This window comes from Chiloscyllium punctatum, chromosome 27 (genome assembly GCF_047496795.1).
Source record: "Chiloscyllium punctatum isolate Juve2018m chromosome 27, sChiPun1.3, whole genome shotgun sequence".
NCBI lineage: Eukaryota > Metazoa > Chordata > Chondrichthyes > Orectolobiformes > Hemiscylliidae > Chiloscyllium > Chiloscyllium punctatum.
This window is the reverse complement of record NC_092765.1, coordinates 18597759-18618706: the sequence shown is the minus strand read 5'-3', so window position 1 is coordinate 18618706 and position 20948 is coordinate 18597759. Positions and strand designations below refer to the sequence as shown.

General features: G+C 43.3%; 1 protein-coding gene across 1 annotated transcript; it reads left to right on the top strand.

The window, feature by feature from the left end:
* The first annotated feature begins 9572 nt into the window (after window positions 1-9572).
* LOC140453502 (DNA-binding protein inhibitor ID-3-B-like) lies at window positions 9573-12802 on the top strand. The gene is made up of 3 exons (XM_072548238.1): window positions 9573-10053; window positions 10158-10215; window positions 11031-12802. The coding sequence occupies exons 1-2, from the start codon at window positions 9739-9741 to the stop codon at window positions 10203-10205; spliced, it is 363 nt and encodes a 120-aa protein (XP_072404339.1). The 5' UTR covers window positions 9573-9738; the 3' UTR covers window positions 10206-10215; window positions 11031-12802.
* The last annotated feature ends 8146 nt before the right edge of the window (window positions 12803-20948 follow it).

Here is a 20948-nt window from a genome sequence, read left to right as displayed (position 1 = left end):
TGGGACGTGGATGAGATACGCTGGAGGCATCATCAACCACCTGGGCGGGGAAATTGCAGTCTTTAAAGAAGGAGGCCATCTGGTGTGTTCTGTGGTGGAACTGGTCCTCCTGGGAGCAGATGCGGCAGAGGCGGATGAATTGGGAATAAGGGATTGCATTTCTGCTGGAGGTAGGTTGGGAAGAGGTGTAATCCAGATAGCTGTGGGAGTTGGTGGGTTTGTAGAAAATGTCAGTGTTGAGTTGTTTATAGTCATAGAGATGTACAGTACGGAAAGAGACCCTTCGGTCCAACTCGTCCATGCCGACCAGATATCCCAACCCAATCTAGTCCCACCTGCCAGCACCTGGCCCATATCCCTCCAAACCCTTCCTATTCATATACCCATCCAGATGCCTTTTAAATGTTGCAATTGTACCAGCCTCCACCACTTCCTCTGGCAGTTCATTCCATACACGTACAACCTCTGTGCAAAAATGTTGCCCCTTTGATCCCTTTTAAATCTTTCCCCTTTCACCCTAAACCTATGTCCTTTAGTTCCGGACTCCCCCAACTCAGATAAAAGACCTTATCTATTTACCCTATCCATGCCCCTCATGATTTTATATACTCTGTTAAGGTCACCCCTCAGCCTCCAAACCTCCAGGAGAATAGCCCCAGCCTGTTCAGCCTCTTCCTATAGCTCAAATCCTCCAACTCTAGCATAATCCTTGTAAATCTCTTCTGAACCCTTTCAAATTTCAGAACTTCCTTCCGATAGGAAGGAGACCAGAATTGCATGCAATATTTCGACAGTGGCCTAACCAACATCCTGTACAGCCGCAACATGATCTACCAACATTCTGTATTCAATATGCTGACCAATAAAGGAAAGCATACCAAACACCTTCTTCACTATCCTATCTATCTGCAACGGGGACATGAGATAGCTTTGGCAAATAAAATTAAGGAGAATCCAAAGGGTTTTTACAAATATATTAAGGACAAAAGGGTAACTAAGGAGAGAATATGGCCCCTCAAAGATCAGCAAGGCGGCCTTTGTGTGGAGCCACAGAAAATAGGGGAGATACTAAATGAGTATTTTGCATCAGTATTTACTGTGGAAAAGGATATGGAAGATATAGACTTTAGGGAAATAGATGGTGACATCTTGCAAAAGTCCAGATTACAGAGGAGGAAGTGCTGGATGTCTTGAAATGGTTAAAGGTGGATAAATCCCTAGGACCTGATCAGGTGTATCCGAGAACTCTGTGGGAAGCTAGAGAAGTGATAGCTGGGCCTCTTGCTGAGATATTTGTATCATCAATAGTCACAGGTGAGGTGCCGGAAGACTGGAGGTTGGCAAACGTGGTGCCACTGTTTAAGAAGGGCGGTAAAGACAAGCCAGGGAACTATAGACCCGTGAGTCAAACCTCAGTGGTGGGTCAGTTGGTGGAGGGAATCCTGAGGGACAGGATGTACATGTATTTGGAAAGACAAGGTCTGATTAGGGATAGTCAACATGGCTTTGTGCATGGGAAATCATGTCTCACAAACTTGATTGAGTTTTTTGAAGAAGTAACAAAGAAGATTAATGAGGGCAGAGCAGTAGATGTGATCAAATGGACTTCAGTAAGGTGTTCGACAAGGTTCCCCATGGGAGACTGATTAGCAAGGTTAGATCTCATGGAATACAGGGAGAACTAGCCATTTGGATATAGAACTGGCTCAAAGGTAGAAGACAGAGGGTGGTGGTGGAGGGTTGTTTTTCAGACTGGAGCCTGTGACCAGTGGAGTGCCACAAGGATTGGTGCTGTGCCCTCTGCTTTTTGTCATTTACATAAATGATTTGGATGCGAGCATAAGAGGTACAGTTAATAAGTTTGCAGATGACACCAAAATTGGAGGTGTAGTGTACAGCGAAGAGGGTTAGCTCAGATTACAACAGGATCTGGACCGTGTATGGAATGAGCTGCCAGAGTATGTGGTGGAGGCTGGTAAATTGCAACACTTAAGAGGCATTTGGATGGGTATATGAATAGCACCTCACATTTATGTAAATTAAACACCATCTGCCACTTCTCAGCCCACTGGCCCATCTGGTCCAGATCCTGTTGTAATCTGAGATACCCTCCTTCACTGTCCACTACACCTCCAATTTTGGTGTCATCTGCAAACTTACTAACTCTACTTCTTATGCTCACATCCAAATCATTTATATAAATGACGAAAAGAAGTGAACCCAGCACCAAACCTTGTGGCACTCCACTGGTCACAGGCCTCCAGTCAGAAAAACAACCCTCCACCACCACCCTCTGTCTTCTACCTTTGAGCCAGTTCAGCATCCAAATGGCTAGTTCTCCCTGAATTCCATGAGATCTAACCTTGCTAACCAATCTCCTATGGAAAACCTTACTGAAGTCCATATGGATCACATCTATGACTCTTGCCTCATCAATCCTCTTTGTTACGTCTTCAAAAAACTCAATCAAGTTTGAGGGACATAATTTCCCAAGCACAAAGCCATGTTGACTATCCCTATTCAGTCCTTGCCTTTCCAAATACAAGTACATTCCTGTTCCTCAGGATTCCCTCCAACAACTTGCCCACCACTTTCTGCAGTCTTTCATCTAAATAATATTCAGCTCCTTTGTTCCTCCTACCAAAGTGCATGTGTCACATTTACCCACACTTTATTGCATATACCAATTTCTTCCCCACTCACTGAACATGTCTATATCCCTCTGCTCGCTCTGTCACACTTAGACATTTGTTTGGCATGACCATCTGGTTGTGTGTCATTCACAAACTTGGCAATAGTGCATTCAGTTCCCTCATCCAATATATAGGCACTCAATTTGTTACAGGCTACAATCCTGAAAATGTGCCCCCTTATCCCAAAATTCTCTCTCCTATCGATGTTAATATACTAACCTAAACTCCAATGGCTCTTATTTATTAAGTAGCCTTAAGTGTGGCGCCTTGTCAAACACCTTTTGGAAATCCAAACAGATTACATTTACTCGTTCCCTTTTAACTACAGTCCTTGTTATCTCCTCAAAGAATTCTAAAGAATTTGTCAGGCATAAATTTCTCCTTCGTGAAACCATGGTGATTCTGCTTGATTAGATTTTGTATTTCTAAGTGTTCCGCTATTACATTCTTTATAACAGATTAACATTTTTCATCGTTGATGGAGATGGAGAGGTCCCAAAAAACATAAGATTCAGTCCAGAGTTAATGTTTTGAGTCCAATATGATTCTTCTTCTAATCCCCAGTAATTCCTCTCGAGCTGGCAATGTGCTTCCTACATTACAACAGTAACTAAACCGCAAAAATATTCAACTGGCTTGAAATACTTTAGGACATCCTAGAGTTATGGAATGAACTTTATGACACTTCCTTTCTAACTTACGCTATTCCAGTGCTCAATGCATTCAGTGATTATTGATCATGAAAATACTGTATTCTCCCTGTTTAAGCACCTTGTCATTTCACAAATAAACAATTAAAAAGAAAACTTGTTCATATAAAAATCTGACATATATTAATTAATTACAAACAACTTAGGTGCTGAGCACCCACACATTGTGGTGGCTTTCACTTTCAATTTCAAGTTTCCGTCCGGAGAGGGTGTTGGATTGCTACGTGAGTCATTCTTCATATGTTTCCATGGCTGTATTTGGAAAGGTGCAGGAAGCTTTCCTACTGTCCTAGCCAACATTCCTCCGAAAGCCAAGAACACAAGCAAAGAATCACGTATAAAGAACAACCACTTCCATTTATACAGCACCATAATGTCCAAAGGTGCTTCATATGAGGAAAGTCAACATTGAGTGTATAAAGGAAACGTTAGGACAGGAGATTAAGAGCTTAGACAAAGTGTTGGATTGGTAGGGACATCTATAAACTGTGCTTCCAAAAGACCTTTTGTTTGAAAAGTATATTTTCAACTTAGTAATCATGGAGAATGACTCCCAGCACCTCAGTGACCGAAACTATAATGCTATATGATGTAGATAATATAAAAATGGTGCATATAAAGAGTATTCTAATAATGCTCAATAGCGTTAATTCTAATAATTGTATCATGATTTTAAACGTTTCATCCACTGAATTCCCTTCACATTCTATCCCCTCCCTAATTCTGCAATATTCTCCAACATCACAATCCTCAGGTATATCTGATTCTTATACAACTCCAAATTTAATTCTCTTGGGATTGAGCATGACTTTCTGCCACTCTGGGGTTGTGGGTCCTGATGTGATTAAACAGTCCAGTGCTGAAACTGTGCACACAGCTACAGTAGTATTTGTAAAGGCATAGAGTCATACATCATGGAAACAGGCCCTCTGGTGCAATTCATCCATGCCGACCAGGTTTCCTGAGCTGAACTCGCCCCATTTGCTTCTGTTTGGTCCATATTCCTGTAAGCCTTTCTTATCCATGTACCTCCCCAAAATGTCTTATAAATGTTGTAATTGGAGCCAGCTCTAACACTTCCTCTAGCAGGTCATTCCATACACACAACATCTTCTGTGTGAAAAAGTTGCTCCTCAGGTCCCTTTTAAATCTTTCCCCTCTCACCTATGCCCTCTAGTTTTGGAACCTTGGGGAAAAGACCTTGGCTATTCAAAAACAGAAATTGCTGGAAAAACTCAGTTGGTCTGGCTGCATCTCTGGAGAGAAACCAGAGTTAATGTGTCAGGTCCAGTGACCCTTCTTCAGAACCTTGGCTACTCACCTTATCAGAACCCTCATAATTTTACAAACCTTTATAAGGTCACCCCTCAGTTTCCTATGCTCTAGGGAAATAAGTCCAAAACTATCCAATTTCTCCTTATAACTCAAACCTTTCAGCCTCAGTAACATCCTTGTAAATCTTTTTTGCAACCTTTCCAGTTTAATAACATCTTTCATGTAGCAGGATGTCCAGAATTGTACGCAATACTCCAAAAGTGGCTGTATTAAAGTCTGTAGAACTGTAGCATGACATCCTAACTCCTTTACTCAATAAGTAATCAATAACGTACTCAGCAGGAAGGTGACTGGGATGCTCAGGCATTTACACATTCCTTTTGTATGTTGTTTATACCTGACCTCCATCTGGGCCTATCATAGAGTCATAGAGATGTACAGCATGGAAACAGACCCTTCGTTCCACCTCGTCCATGCCAACTAGATCCCCTAAATTAATCCAATCCCATGTGCCAGCATTTGGGCCATATCCCTCTAAACCCTTCCTAAACATATACCCATCCAGATGCCTGTTCAATGTTGAGATTATACCAATCTCCAACATTTCCTCTGGTAGCTTGTTCCCTATACGCACCGCCCTCTGAGTAAAAAGGTTGCCACTTAGATCTCTTTTAAATCTTTTTCCTCTCACTTTAAACCTATGTGCTTTAGTTTTTGATTCCCCCAGCCTGGAGAAAAGACCTTGATTATTAACCCTAACTATGCACTTTATGGTTTTATAAACCTCTATAATGTCACCCTGCAGCCTCTGATGCTCCAGGGAAAACAGCCCCAGCCTATTCAGCCTCTCCCTATAGCTCTAACTCTTCAACCCTGGCAACATCCTTGTAAATCTTTTCTGAACCCGTTCAAATTTAACAACATCCTTCCAACAGCAGGGAGACCAGAATTGAATGCAGTATTCAAAGTGTTTGGCATCTTCATGAATGATTCTTCTCCAGCTTGGGCAGCCATGACTAAAGATTGTCAGAAGTCACTGGGGACAGTAAGTGTATCCTCTGCCCTCCTGGTAACCGCTTGCCATGACAGAGCTCGGGGAAGCTGCATTCTGCTCACAACTCTCCAGCTCGTAAACAAACTGTTCACGTATTTCACCTTGTCCGTGGTTCCATGGGCAGTTACACAGCCTTCAGTTAAACCCTGCTCAGTTCACCCTTTCACATCACGTTTTGGATCCCTGGTCAGTGTGCATGGATTCTCTGTCATCCAACGCCACAGATTGAGAATCAATGTCTTAAATGAGGAGCGATAATTGGAGTGGCAAAGAAATTTGGGATGGGAATTCTAAGGCTTAGGGCAATGTTTCCAAAACTGTTTCCATTGTGAAAAATGGGCAGGGGGAGGAGATATTTATGATTGAGGGGTGGAAATGATTGCCTGTAACAGCAAGAGGGAGCAATGGTAGGCGAAGGATTGAGAGACCTGTGACAGCAGCGTGAGAGAGGGAAGGGAATGCTGTTTAATCTTCATGGATTTTGAGTGAAAAGCACCATCCTTCTTTTGAGATTGTTCAGGGTAGGATTCAGGCCTATATGATCTGGTAGTTAGGCCACGTTCATGATGAGCAATAATTGTGAGAGTTAAAGAAGCCTTGCAGCTGTTAGACTTGGAGCTCCACAGCTGTCTTTGTTATATCAGAGTATTTAACCTTAAATTTCTGGCTGGTAATGCACTCCCCCTCCCCCACCCCACCCCCAATAGGGAGCTGTGACCCACAGTTTGGGAAGCTCTGGCTTTGGGCCTAGTCGACTTAAGCTACAGCTGCCAATGGTTCAATAAAGAGATGCAGAAGAAGCTGGATTTGGAAGAATGCAGATATCTTAGATTATGGGACTGGAGGAATTTCAGAGATAGGGAGGGGTTAGGCCATGTGAACAGAACAAGTTAGATTATGAGCAGCACTTAGGACGGCCAGACGGCCATTTTTGTATCAGGCAATCTGGTTTATAGCAAATCTGGTCATTGCCTGGTAACCAATGACGTCACATCCAGTGTTTTGACCTGCAGTGCAGTTGCTCTCGTCAAACACCAAAACGAGTCAGTGCTCATTTATTACACAACCGATAGCAGCCTGTGTGACAGACATCCAAAAGTTAGGCATATTTTGGTACTTCTCTCGAATTCCCCTATCTCCAAAAACTGTGGACTCTCCAAGCGAGATGTTGTTACTATGTACATGTTGTTATCAAGACCAAACATGCTGATGCCATCTGATGCATTTTGGTAGAATCTGGCTCTGGTTACCAAAGTCTTAACGGAACTCAAACTTACAGAGAGTAGAATATAGGAGGTTGGCCAGTCCAGCATAAATAGATGGCAGAGTTGGAATTGCACAGCAGATCAATCCGTAACTAAAAAGCAACAGCACAGGCCTGTGGGCTAGAACAGGTTTTGCTGAAAGGGCTAGTTTATAGCAGCTGTGGTTAAATGGGGAGTTCTCAGAAAATGGTAGATTTATTGTCCTATTTAAGGCATGCACGTACAAAACCAGGGTGGACTGCAGTACTAAGAGAATGCTACACAATTTTAAGTGCTATCTTTCAGATGAGATTTTAAATGATGGTCCTGTCTGCTCTCTCGGGCAGGGGCATACATGGAAGCTATAGAACTATTTTGAAGACAGCAAGGGGCAGAGGGGAGGTGTTTTCTGGTGACTTGGACAATAGTCTCCCATCAAACAACTACTAAAACAAATTATTATCATATTGCTGTTGGTAGAAATTTGCTGCACAACTTGGGTCCTGTGTTTCCTACAATAGTGACGATGCTTTAGAAAATACTTCATTGGCGTAAAGGTTTTGGGGACATCCTGAGTGAGCGAGAGATGGGGCAGAACTTATAACTTTATTTTCACATGTTGGCCACTGTGTCAGTCACAAGTTAATGTTTGCAAGGTAAAAACAATGACTGCAGATGCTGGAAACCAGTTAATGTTTGCAGAAGAGTCGCAATCAACATGGACTGTTACCCATAATCCAAACCTGAACAAGCACCAGGCATTACCAAAGTCAGCAGAAATTTTGCTTTTATATCAGTGTTCTCTCTAAAAACTGTTTGAAGAAGGCGGACCTAGTACACGAATGAATCAAAACGATCATCAGATTGCCCTGTGATTGCAAAGCACCAAAAGTAAGCTTTATTGTTGGGGAGACCCAGGATCTCATGACTTTTACAACTTGCTCAGTCGCATAAGACTTGTCGCTTCTTTAAAAGAGAAAAGATGCAAATATGCAGGTGGCCTCGTAGTAAAATCATCCCCATTTGAGATGGGGGGGGGCGGGGAGACAAACACATTTCCTGACTGATCTGACACCTCTAACAAACAGTTTTGGAGTAATCCCAGAGCACAAGCTGATCACTGCAAACCAACACCCAACCCGGGCTTTGATTGACAGCGGGCGCCGGCCTCGTGGTTCGGCCTCCGGCCGCTGTTGATTGGGCACCGCGCTGACGGGCCGGCGCTTGATTGACAGCCAAGGTCCAAGCGCCTGGTTACAGTCGCCAAGGAAACCGCCGTGGCGGCGCCAGCGCTGGCTCTCATGAATGGGTGACGTCACGAGGCTGGCGCCAGGGAGTCTGGAGTTGAGTCTGCTGATTGCTTCTTGTTCCTGCCAATTCATCACCTGTCAAAACTAGCCCTGTTTGCCTTGAGAAAACGAATCTACCTAGATCAACACAGCTGGCAGGGACAGCCAGATGTGCAAAGATCAGATTTTTAAAAAAGTTATGACAAAGTGTGCAAAAGTTGAAACTTTTGAATCGTTCAAAACTTTTGCAGAAACTTGAAAACAAACTTTGCCAAAAAAGTTCCAACTTTACATGTACTACAAATAAAAAGCAACCTCATTTATTTATCTAAGCTATCAATGAAACTCCAATAAGCTCTTAACACGAGAGAAAAAACAGGCTTTCTAATATTTGGGAGAACGATTAGGCATGTCAGCCAGAGAAACAAATTTACGTTTTCTGAAAGTTGCAGGATTACTAAGTCATGGGTTGACAGTGTGCTTGTTAAACGGACCAGTAACGGATGCAAACTTATTGTCACGTTTGGTAAGTGCCGGCAGTTTTGCAGATTTGAACCGTTTGGAATGATGCAAAAACTGCGCTTAAAAACTGTCGCTTTGCACAGCTGCGTGAAACCGCCGCCTGCATTAGTCACATCGAGAACCTTTGCAAAAAACAAGTCGTTAAGTTTTTTTGCATTTCTGAAAAAGTAGCAGTAATGGTCAACTTCAGGGCTAACTGGGGTCACATTGAAAACGAAGATTAAAAATTTGAAGAAGCGCGGGGAGAGGGAAGCGTGTAGCTTTCCAAAATCAAAAAAAAAATGTCAGGGCAACTAAATTCAGCTCAGTTCAGTTATGAATCAGAAGGGGTTTTTTTTGCACTTTTAACTGCTGACAACTGTCAGCTCTTTCGGTTCGTGAAAAGCGAACTGATTGGAACTTTCCCGAACATGAATTCTCTCTTGTTGAAACAGAGAGGCTGACATGGGTTCAAGGCATTGCTTGATAGTTAACTTTTCCATTCTGATGCATGTGCATTCAAAACTCAATTGTAAAGGAATTCACACTAATCAGCGTCTACCACTATTTCTCTCTTTCCCAGCTGGCCCCGACTCTTGTTCCTTATTCCTTTTGGTGGCGCTGCTAATTCGTTAGACACTATCCAATCGAATGGAGTGTTCCTAAATCATCCCCACGCTTCTTCCCAAAGATGGCTTTTCACTGGGCCACAGGGGGAGGTGAGGTGGCGTTGCTTTACTTCGCAAAATGTGGGGGCGTGGCTGGCAACTGGGGCGAGATAAATAGGGGAAAGTCCAAAACATAGCATTTCTGTTTTTAGTGATACGGCTGGTTACAGTACTGCAGCTGTGCAGAGAGCTACACACAGGGAGAAATAAGAGTGTCATCTCCGAAATCCTCCTGCAAGCAGTCACTGAACAAGGAGGTTTCATTTTTCTACCCACCCACCCCAAGAGGAAATTTGAGAGGGAGATGAAAGCCATTAGCCCCATCCGATCTGTCAGAAGCTGTTACGAGGCGGTGTGCTGTTTGTCTGATCAGAGTTTGGCGATCTCACGGAGCAAGAACCCTTTGGAGGAGTCTATCAGCTTGATGTACGACATGAACGACTGCTACTGTAAACTGAAGGAGCTGGTCCCTAGCATTCCCCAAAACAAGAAAGTTAGCAAAATGGAAATCCTCCAGCACGTTATCGATTATATTTTTGATTTACAGATTGCATTGGAAGGTCAGCAACAAGATCCCGGCAATAATCCTGCATCAAGCGGCTCTCTCCTGACACTGCAGGTAATCCCAACTCTTCCCCACTCGTTTACAGGTGATAACAGTTTATCTTTTTGAAACTTAAGTTCTTCTCCCCTTATAACCTTTTGCCCTCTCTTTACCTTTAGCGATCGGAACTGTCCACTGAAGGAGATAGTTTGGGCTTCTGTCATTGATTAACCTACGGTAAGTACCTGGCATTACATGTTAGAACTAAGTGGGGCATACTTGTGGTTCTGTACGCGATGAGAGCTAAAGAAAATCATTAAAACTTAAGCGGATACTCAAGTTTGGAGTGGACAGGTTTAATTTAACTATAGGCGGGGATGTGGGTTTTTCACTAATAATTAAAGATTTGTGAATATAAAATCTTATTTTTAAATGGTCCAGTCCAACAACTTAATGTAATTCGATTTTAAAATCGAATAAGTTCAAACGAAAAGCAAAACGTTTTAGTTATGTGCAAGAAATCATACGAAGATGGAGCGAAGGAGAATGAATTAAATGCCGAGGGAAGTTGAAATTTGGCAGACAAACTTCAATATAGAAATTCGAAGGATTTTAAAAATAATCACTGGACTGTTTAACATCAGGAAGGGAGGTGTATAATTTATATCCTTACTGCATTAAACTCAAATGTTGGAGTTTTGCAGATCTTTATCTGGATATCCACCCCCCCCCCCCCCCGGCCGCAGGAAAGGCGCCACAGAACATTAATATTTTTGTGTTTTTTTTTTCTGCCTCGCAGTCATCTTGCCCTGGTAATTTTAGCTCCCATCTGCAAAGATTTAGGAACACAACTGTGCCAATTAAGTGTGTGTGTGTGGAGGGAATGGGTTGTATGTTTCAAAGCATGATCTCGCTCTCTCTCTCCCTCTGCTGATGTATTTATCAGTCAGGGCCAGTACAAGTTTAGTGAGTGGCGCCAGTGTGTCTGGCCCTGTTGTGTGCTGCTGTAGCACTCACTGACTGACACGCCTCTCTCCCATTCAATCCTGCAGGTGTGTGCTTCACAACTCGCCGCTCCAGCATTGCTCCAAGAGTATCCTGCCAACAATCAAGCGTCAAGAAGCCAAGATAAGATAAACCTCTCCTATCCGGTCTCCACTTTAAGCAAAGTCTTGGAACAGTTTTACATTCGTTTTAAGGACTCATCGTGTGAAAGAAGCAAGCCAGTACATATCTGGGAAATCCATTCCAATTAGCATCCAAATCATTGAATTTAACCCCTCAGTAGTTTTTAAAGCCACTAAAAGGACCAAAGACATTTAATGGAGTCATCTGATTTCTTTCTCAGTTTTTAATGGTAATTTGAATGAGGAATTATGAGGTTAACTCTGAAAGGTTGCTGGTTGATTTTAACCTGGTGAAAAGCAACAAATATCATACTGTTCTTCAAGTTGTGAATGCAGTGTATCTTCTTTTGAGGGGACCTGGACATGGGGACTCAGCTGGTCCCCAGAGTTAAATATTAGAATGGCCTTTGTAATCTCAGCTGGAAAAAAAATCACTGAAGAGCTTTATAGCCTTTATTGCAATATTCAAAGTTGTTCTTGTTCAGATTCACCATCTCCCGTAGCACAGGTGACCTTACCTTGGGATGCAAGGCAAGTGTCTTCATCTCCGAGTCAGTCCTTCTCAAAGCTTGAATCAGTATCTCTTGGTGTCGTCGTCCTGTAGTGCCTCCCTACAATCTGGACTCGTGTCACAAAATCAGTATCTCTCAGGGCCATTGTCCTCTAATGGGGCTCAGTGACTCTTAAAAGTGACTCTAGATTCTTTGTTGTGCACGGCCTGTTGTGTGCTGCATTTGAGATTATTGCAGAAATGTGTGCCTTTGCTAGTTGGAGGGAATCTTGGATGGGGACTTTTTTTAACCTATTAAGAGGGATTTGCTTTCTCATTGCATGGGTCAAAGATGGCCTGAGAATGTGTGAAGTCACTGTAGTAGTGCACGAAAACCATGTTCGAGCCACCAACAGCTGTGGGTGAACTGCTTGGTTCAGTCAATCCCTTAGGACCAATTAACCACCATTTTAAAGTTGGACCAGCAAATGCCAGGCAGTAGATGAATTGTGTTGCAATGCTTGACACTTCTTTTGATCACAGTTAATGAAAAATCTCAAAATTACTAGTGGGATCCTCCAACACAGGCTTCAACAAAATCTAGCTCCTCCATAGTCAGTTGGCATAATGCACTGAGTGCGTTATGGAGAAATTTACAGATTGAGAATTGCAGCCTTTAACCCAGTGATTTTCCAATATGCTTTATGATATTCAGCCCAGGAGATGGTAGAATACAGCAAGTATTTGGCATAATTGAGATGTTCAGTGTCTATAACTTTACAAACCAGAAATCCAAGGGCAGTCCAGTTTAAAAGGCTTGGTAGGTGCAGCCCCATAACTGTGAATCAGACTCTGTGTTCCATAAATGATTGAATCCAGTCTAGAATATTATCTTAATGCCGTTGGAACTTTAGCAATCAATACCTTGAATGAGACAAAAGTTTTTCTGAAGATGTTTATTCTAGTGGAAATGCACAATCTTGGAGGAGAAGTACCTCCCAAGTAGACGTTGCTTCACCAATCTGTAGAAGAGGGAGTGAAGCTCCCCAACCGTTGCGAACTCTATACTAGAGTATCTTTTGTATATTTGCAGGGAGAGGTGTTCCTGCAAATAGTTTATTTCTTCTGACTGTTTTAAAAGAACTTTTTATAAAAGTTTGCAGAAATGTACATTTTATACATAATTAAAAAGTTACATTTACAAAAACTAAGTGTGTAGTATCTGAGTTATGTGAGAAATGATGTGTGCTAAGTATAGCAGGCCTGGGTAAAACCGGTTCCCAGTCTCTGCCCATTGGGGGCTTTCCTTGTCTCTCATCATTACTGGGCTTGTTGGAAGTTGTTCTAAATGATAGCTCAGGTTAATCGATTCCCATTAACAACTAATATGACAAGCAGGATTGTAGAAGGTGAATTCAATGGGTGTTTTGCCTTTTCTATTTAGCAATTCTAATGTTTAACTTTTTTAAAATAGTTTATTTCAAAGGTTCTCCAAGTATTGGAGATTTCCAGCTTCACAAGAATGGCCTCACATTTTTAAGGAATTCATTCTACCTGTTCACAGCTCTTGTCAAAGTTTTTATAAGCCTCCAAAAGGGTCTCCCTGCAAATATTATAACATTCCAAGAGGCTCTTTTTTAAAAAAAACTTAATGTTCCTGGAGACTCAAACTCTCCCAGAGACATTGAAATATTAACATGCTCCTGGAGATTGTAAAGTTTTAGTACATTCCCAGAAATTGTGCAGAGTATTAACATGTGCTTGGAGATTATCTAAACTATTTAACACAGTCCCTTGATAATGAAATATTAACAGTGTAAAATACTGACAAACTTGCATGGAAAACAATTCCTGAAATTGTGTAAATAGCACACCCAGGGATTATGAACTGAACCCCCTTTTTTTTTGGACTAAGCATCATTGAGTTGTTTGGAGATTTTTTTTTCACCACAAGATCCCACATATTACTAAACTTGCCAAATTAACTACCTAATCCACCCTGAAGGTGGCCTACTTCTAATTCTAGCCCCATTTTATCACAGGCTGTTCCCATACAACTTGCTACTCGCTGGATATCTGCTGAAAGACCACTATCATTGGGAACCCAATCATCTTTGAAAGGTCACTGCATCTGAACAAAGGGTGACAATCTGGCATTGCCCTTGATTGGTAATGTTATGGCACACCATACTCTCTGCTCATGGCATTCAGCTGGCAGGACTGATACCCATGCACACAACCTCATTCTCTCAGACACCAGGCTACACAACGTACTCATTCTCAGCTACATCCCAGCCAAACATACTGTCAAAATCACTGCTGTTCTGTTTCCAATAACCTGTGTTGATCCATATCTTGCTCTTGCCCAATGGGGGAACATCACATACAGAGCTGAAAATGTGTTGCTGGAAAAGCACAGCAGGTCAGGCAGCATTCAAGGAACAGGACAATCAACATTTGGGGCATAATCCCTTCTTCAGGCTTATGCCTGAAATGTCGATTCTTCTGTTCCTTGAATGCTGCCTGACCTGCTGCGCTTTTCCAGCAACACATTTTCAGCTCTGATCTCCAGCATCTGCAGTCCTCACTTTCTCCTCGAACATCACATACAGGCAAGCAATCAGAACTATTTTAAACATATGCTTTTATTTACAGACACCAACCGTGAAAACAAACAAGAGTAGAGGCTGTAGTTTGTCCCCACAATGCAAAGCAAATGCTGGCACCATGACTAGGAGCAGTGTCCATAACGGTCTGCTCCAGCTAGTTCCATGGACCAAAACTGGGTCAGGATGAGTCAGGTGTTCTGTGGCTTTTAGAGGCTGCTGCAGCTGAGCTCTACCATGGACAAGGGGAGCTTCTATCTCCCAGTGTCCTCATCCTTGGAGCACTGCCACCATTACCCATTTGCTCAGCATCTATCATATCTCCTCGTCTGCTTAAATCATGCCAAGTGCAGTACGCCAGGATAATGAAGGCCTCTCTCTCCCAGGCCAGTCTAAGCAGTAAAACTGTACCTCCAGGTGTCTTCTTGTTTGCTCCATCATGGCAGAGGCAGCATTGTATTTGTGTTACACCCCAGTTACAGGGTTGTGCAATAGTGGCATGGTGATCACAGTGGGTACCCCTAGTACCTCTGTAGCCATCCTTTGGACCTTTAAACACAGAAGGAAAATGGGAGTACTGCAGGATATAGAAGTAGTGGCAGCTGCCAGGGTAGAGGGCACACAGATCACCCGAACTTGCATCGAATGGAACCCTTTCTTCTTGACGAATTCTGTAGCGCTATGATAGGCTCTCAGTGCCATGTGTGTGGAGTGGATGGCATCCTGCACCAGCTTTGTTTTCAAATCCTGTTGCCCAGCATTGACCTCATCATCAGAATGAAATGGACCATTGTGAACTTGCATAGATGGGATCAGTCTCTGTCTTAATTTGGGGGCGGCACAGTGGCTCAGTGGTTAGCCTCATGGCACCAGGGTCCCAGGTTTGATTCCAGCCTTGGGCGACTGCCTGTGTAGAGTTTGCGCATTCTCCCTGTGTCTGCGTGGGTTTCTTCCTGGTGCTCTGGTTTCCTCCCACAGTCCAAAAATGTGCAGGTCAGGTGAATTGGCTATGCTACATTGCCCATAGTGTTAGGTGCATTAGAGGGAAATGGTGGGTTACTCTTCGGAGGGTGGGTGTGGACTGCTCGGGCTGAAGGGCCTGTTTCCACACTGAAGGGAATCTAATCTTAATGCCTTTGTGGGTACATGACTGAAAGATCCCACACAGATCCCCCATTGCTCCCTGGAAGAAAGCAGTAACATAGATGGTCAAAGTAGCTATTACCGGGTGAGGATGGCTTCTCATTCCTACCCATCTCTAACCTCCAGCTCTAGCATCCAGTGTAGTTCTACTCCAAATATCCTGTGTCAACACAGAGCCTCGCTAATCCCCAGGATACGGACTCAGGTGAAAAACTAAGGACCTCCTGCAGACCCAACAAATCTGTGGGGTCCTATCGCTGTGACCTCTATCTGGATTGGGGGCTCTATGACACTCTGCTCCTGCTCCTGACTTTGCCAACAGTAATTTTTTAAATTCTCTCATGGGATGTGGGCATCACTGGCTTCAAACATTTATTGCCTGTCCTTTGTTGTCCTTGAGAAGGTGGGGATGAGCTGCCTTCTTGAACGACTGCAGTCCATGAGCTGTAGGTAGATCTACAATGCCCTTAGAGAGGAAGTTTCTGGGATTTCTAGTTCAGGGTAGTGAGTGGCTTGGAGAGGAACTTGCAGGTGGTGGTGTTCCCATGTATCTGCTGCCCTTGTCAATCTAGATGGAAGTAGTTGTGGGTTTGAATGGTGCTGTTTAAAGATCTTCGGTGAATTTCTGCAGCGCATCTTGTAGATAATACACAGTTGCTACTAAGCATTGGTGTGGAGGGAATGGATGCTTATGGATGTGGTGCCAATCAAACGGGCTGCTTTGTCCTGGATGGTGTCAAGCTTCTTGAATGTTGTTGGAACTGCACCCATTTAGGCAAGTGGGGAGTAATCCTGACTTGTACGCTGTAGATGGTGGACAGGCTTTAGGGAGTCTGGAGGTGAGTTACTCACAGTAATCCTAAACTGTGACCTGTCTTTGTAGCCACTGTGTCTACATGGTGAGTACAGTTGAGTTTCTGGTCAATGGTAGCCCTAAGGATGTTGATTGTGGGGCATTCAGTGATGGTAACACCATTGATTGACAAGGGACAGTGGTTAAATTGTTATTGCAGATGGTCATTTGTGTGGTGCCACTTGTCAGCCCAAGCCTGGATATTGTCTAGATCTGGTTGCATTTGAACATGGACTGCGTCAGTGTATGAGAAGTTGCAAATGGGGCTGAATATTGTGCAATCATCGGCGAGCATTCCCACTTCCGACTTTATGATGAAGGAAATGTCATTGCTGAAGCTGGTTAGGCCGTGGACACTACCCTGAGGAACTCCTGCACTGATGTCCGGGAGCTAAGATCACTGACTTCCAACAACGACTTCCAACATCTTCCTATGTGCCATGTGTGACTCCCTCCAGTGGAGAGTTTGCCCCCTGATAGTCATTGATTCCAGTTTTGTTCAGGGTCCTTGATGCCACAAATTGTCTAATGCTGCTTCACTGTGATTGCCCTCTCCATCTGCCTTTGCCTTCTTTAAAAGGCGACTTCGGTGAGTGACATCCCACTAGTGACTAGCTGCATTGACTCTTGGTGAAAATGACCAAAGCTCGAAACAAAGAGAGGGAAACAGGCTCTTAGCTTTCAGAATGGTAAGTGGTGGCATACATTACAGGTAAGGATTACACACACCTCTCCACACAGGGAGACATGCCGCACTCTGGTAACGAGGCTCATGCCTCTATCATTCATTCAATTTTAGCCTCAGCATGGGCACTAACTTGGTAATGTTGCTGTGGCTTAGTGAGCAACATATTACATGAGAAAGTGAATGCACGCTGCACTCGGTGACTCCATTGCATCCCAGACTCATAACAACCATGCAACATATCATTGAATTCATTCAAGTCCATCCTAATACTTACATGACAGATGATGAAGATAATGTCTCTGCCTTCGTCAATGCATTTAGAGCCATAGAGACGCACAGCATGGAAACAAACCCTTTGATCCAACATGTCAGTGCTTGACCAGATATTCCAACCCAATCTAGTCCCACCTGCCAGCTCTTGGCCCATGTCCCTCCAAACCCTTCCTATTCATATGTCCATCAGATGCCTTTTAAATGTTGCAATTGTATCAGCCTCCACCATTTCCTCTGGCAACTCATTCCATACATGCACCACCCTCTGCATGAAAACGTTGCCCCTTGGGTCCCTTTAATATCTTTTCCCTCTCACTCTAAACCTATGCCCTTTAGTTCTGGACTTTTACACCCCAGGGAAAAGACAGTGTCTATTTACCCTATCCATGTCCCTCATAATTTTATAAACCACTATAAGGTCACCCCTCAGCCTCCAATGCTCCAGGGAAAACAGCCCCAGCCTGTTCAGCCTCTCCTTATAGCTCAAACTCCAACCCTGGCAACAGCCTGGTAAATTTTTTCTGAATCCTTTCAAGTTTCAGAACATCCTTCCGATAGGAAGCAGACCAGAATTGCACGCAATATTCCAAGTTTGGCTCACTTCTGTACCGCACACCTCTCTTTTTAAGTCACCGCCACTAACTTCTGCATCATTGAGGTGCCGATGTTCAATTTGCAAGCACCAATTACATGATGTGAATTGCCTTTGACCCAAATTTGAACCCGAAGCATATTCACCCTGCAAGCTTTGCCATTGAACGATGAAATGATTGGAAATTAAGTGGAGCTGCAATTTGCAAACACGTGTTTATGTATTTACCCCTTCAATTCCTGTCATCCAGCAGATGTGGATTCTCTGCTTTCGTCCATCAAACTGACACCAGGTCTGCCCACTCTGGGCTTTGTCCTAGCTATTTTCCCATTACTGTCATTGTCTGCTGAACAGCAAGTGTTGGCAGGAAACACAGCTCATAATGGACAATTGTATATGTTTCCGAAGAACACTCGTGCCCCCTTTTATACTGCTCCACTTTGACAGTCCATTTTCACCCCTCTAGCATAGAAAGTGTTAATGCACTTGCAGAAATTAATGTTCGTACATTCTCAGAGATTGTGTAAAGTTTAAAGACACAGTCAGAGATTAGGTAAAATATGTCACTCTCAGAGATTATATAACGTGTTAATACATTCCCTGAAGTCGTATAAAACATTAACACATTTCCAGAAATTATGTAAAATATAGAGACAGTCTCAGAGATTATATAAAGTGTTGGGTGGAATTTTCAATGCCATTGAGCAATGTGGGCAATGAAGGGAAATGTGGGAGAATGCAGTCTATAAAAATCTGAATCCCAACATTGAGAGAAAATGCCTAGTAGTTCCCATAAGTTTTCAGCGAATTGATAGTAACCTCATTATAAGCAGCATACACTTTATTGACATGCATTTCTATCTTATTGGTTAATATTGCCATGTTGATTTGCAACTGATGATTCTCCATTGCACTGGTGAGAACTAGATGGAGCTGATTCCCATATTGAAAGACAGAGCAGTTCCCTGGTGGATATAGCTAGCTGGTTCCTTCGCTGGGTTCCATTTTCAGCTCCAGCATCTCATGGTACACTCCATGGGCAGCAACCCCCTCCAGTCTTCTTCCACAGATGGCAAAATATCAGCCTCACCTCACCATCAAGGTCAATTTCATAATACACTTCGCTACTGCCCATTGGAGCTTCCCAACACTTTGCAATGTTCCAGCCAGGTCATTCTGTACACAGAGACTCATACCCAGCTCATGTATCAGCGTAACATGCATCTCATGCCAGCAGCTTGCTCTCAGTATTCATTCACTTTGTGCTTACTTGGATGTACGCAGCATCTTTGTTTTGTCCTTTCACACAGACAGAAAGCCAGGTAGCCTGTCATGTTTGCCAGCACTGAACAGTCCAGGGGGCAGCCATGTTGCTGTATGGAACTGTGTTATCTCAAAGTCACAGCTAAGGTATATGCTAGCAGCTGATGTGGCAAACACATTGAATGTGGTTTAACCAGATAACCATGTCTGAAAGTCGAATGGGTGTAGTTCATAGTGGACTGAAGGAATGGTCATTCTGGGGGTGCTGCGCTCTCAAAGTCTCAGATGACTGAACGGCTTCAAGAATTAACCAGGGACCAGTGTTGAATCTCTCAACTGACAGCCCACACATGCATCAAGGATGTAAAATGTAATTTGTCCAAGATCACATCTCTTCATCATTTTTCTCCCACAATGAAGTGAGTGGCACAGCCCAGGCAGTATCATCTTCCCGTATTACTGGCTTTCCCCAGATGCAGGGCACTGTAGACAGTACACACATCACATCAACTACCATAACAGGAAAGAATTCCAAATGGTCAATGTCCAACTCATCAGTGATCATCACAGCCAGATATCAGAGGCCTGAACTGGTATGCTGGAAGCTGACACAATGCCTATATTCTTGATAACTCTCCAGTTCCTGTCTCATTCCTATGGGTTTTAGGAAGCCAGAACTATCCTCCATTCATGGATCATGACTCCTTTCTGGAACCTGACTGAGGTCAAACACAGATACAATGGAGCTCACTGATCCACCAGGGCCATTGTGGATCAGACAATAAGGCTCCTGAAGAGAAGGCTCTGATGCTTTGATCAATTTGGTTGGCTCTTTTAGTACACTCCAGATACAGTATGCTTCTTACCCTGGTATACAATGCTCTGCACAACCTAGAGCAGGCGAAGAGGGGTTGTGATGGACTTTGAAGAGCTGGGAGAGCAGGAGCAGTCTTCCAAAGAGGACGATGAGGACATTGACTGGAGGAATGATCATTTTAAAGAGGATAGTATAAGACAGTGTTGGGTGCAACAATTCTGATAGAACGTCATTGATACTCACTTCCAAGAGATACTAATTGAGTGTAAACATCATTCAGTTCATTTATATTTTTAGTTGTCGTGAAGGCAAGCAACCTTTGTTTTGAGGTAAAAATAAATGCTCCTGGTTTGTTTTTGGCTTTTCTTCATCCTTTCTGCTGTTAGCATTAACAACTGCATGAATGCTTCATAACATCTTTCTGCTCCCAAATTCAGAAATTACAACTAGATGCTAGGGAAAGGTTAACAGTCATTCAGAGACCAGTCTTAAGATTTATGGCACTGAGGAAAGTTAGGTAGTGAGGGTTCCTTCATGATTATATATCCAGGAGCTGTGTACTGAGCTCTCCTATGACCCTCCTCAGTTTGAGAGACATCCTGATAGACCCTGTCACCCTCCCATCATCATTTAGTACCTGTGATTTCACATACACTGCTGGATGACCAGGCACTGCTTCATTCTGGATTAGTGGTGCTGGAAGAGCACAGCAGTTCAGGCAGCATCCAAGTAGCTTCGAAATCGACGTTTCGGCTTTTGCCCGAAACGTCGATTTCGAAGCTACTTGGATGCTGCCTGAACTGCTGTGCTCTTCCAGCACCACTAATCCAGAATCTGGTTTCCAGCATCTGCAGTCATTGTTTTTACCCAGGCAATGCTTCAGCACATTTCATTTCAACATCTAAAATAACTGAGGCTGCTCTCACAGCATCTTTTCCCTCCAGAACCATGTGCTATGAGGCAGAGTTTGGATGTTAATGGAGCATTGGACGAGTATGGACTCTTGAATGAGTATGGACTCCCTTGTAAGACACGTAGTTGGGATGAACATTTGTCCCCAGAAAAGTGGGCATGCGTGTACACACACAATCACACACACACACACACAATCACACACA

Coding starts and splice junctions, on each gene's coding strand:
- LOC140453502 (XM_072548238.1), top strand. CDS start 9,739: ATGAAAGCCATTAGCCCCATCCGATCTGTCAGAAGCTGTTACGAGGCG. Junction 10,054..10,157: donor GCTCTCTCCTGACACTGCAG/GTAATCCCAACT, acceptor CTTTACCTTTAG/CGATCGGAACTGTCCACTGA.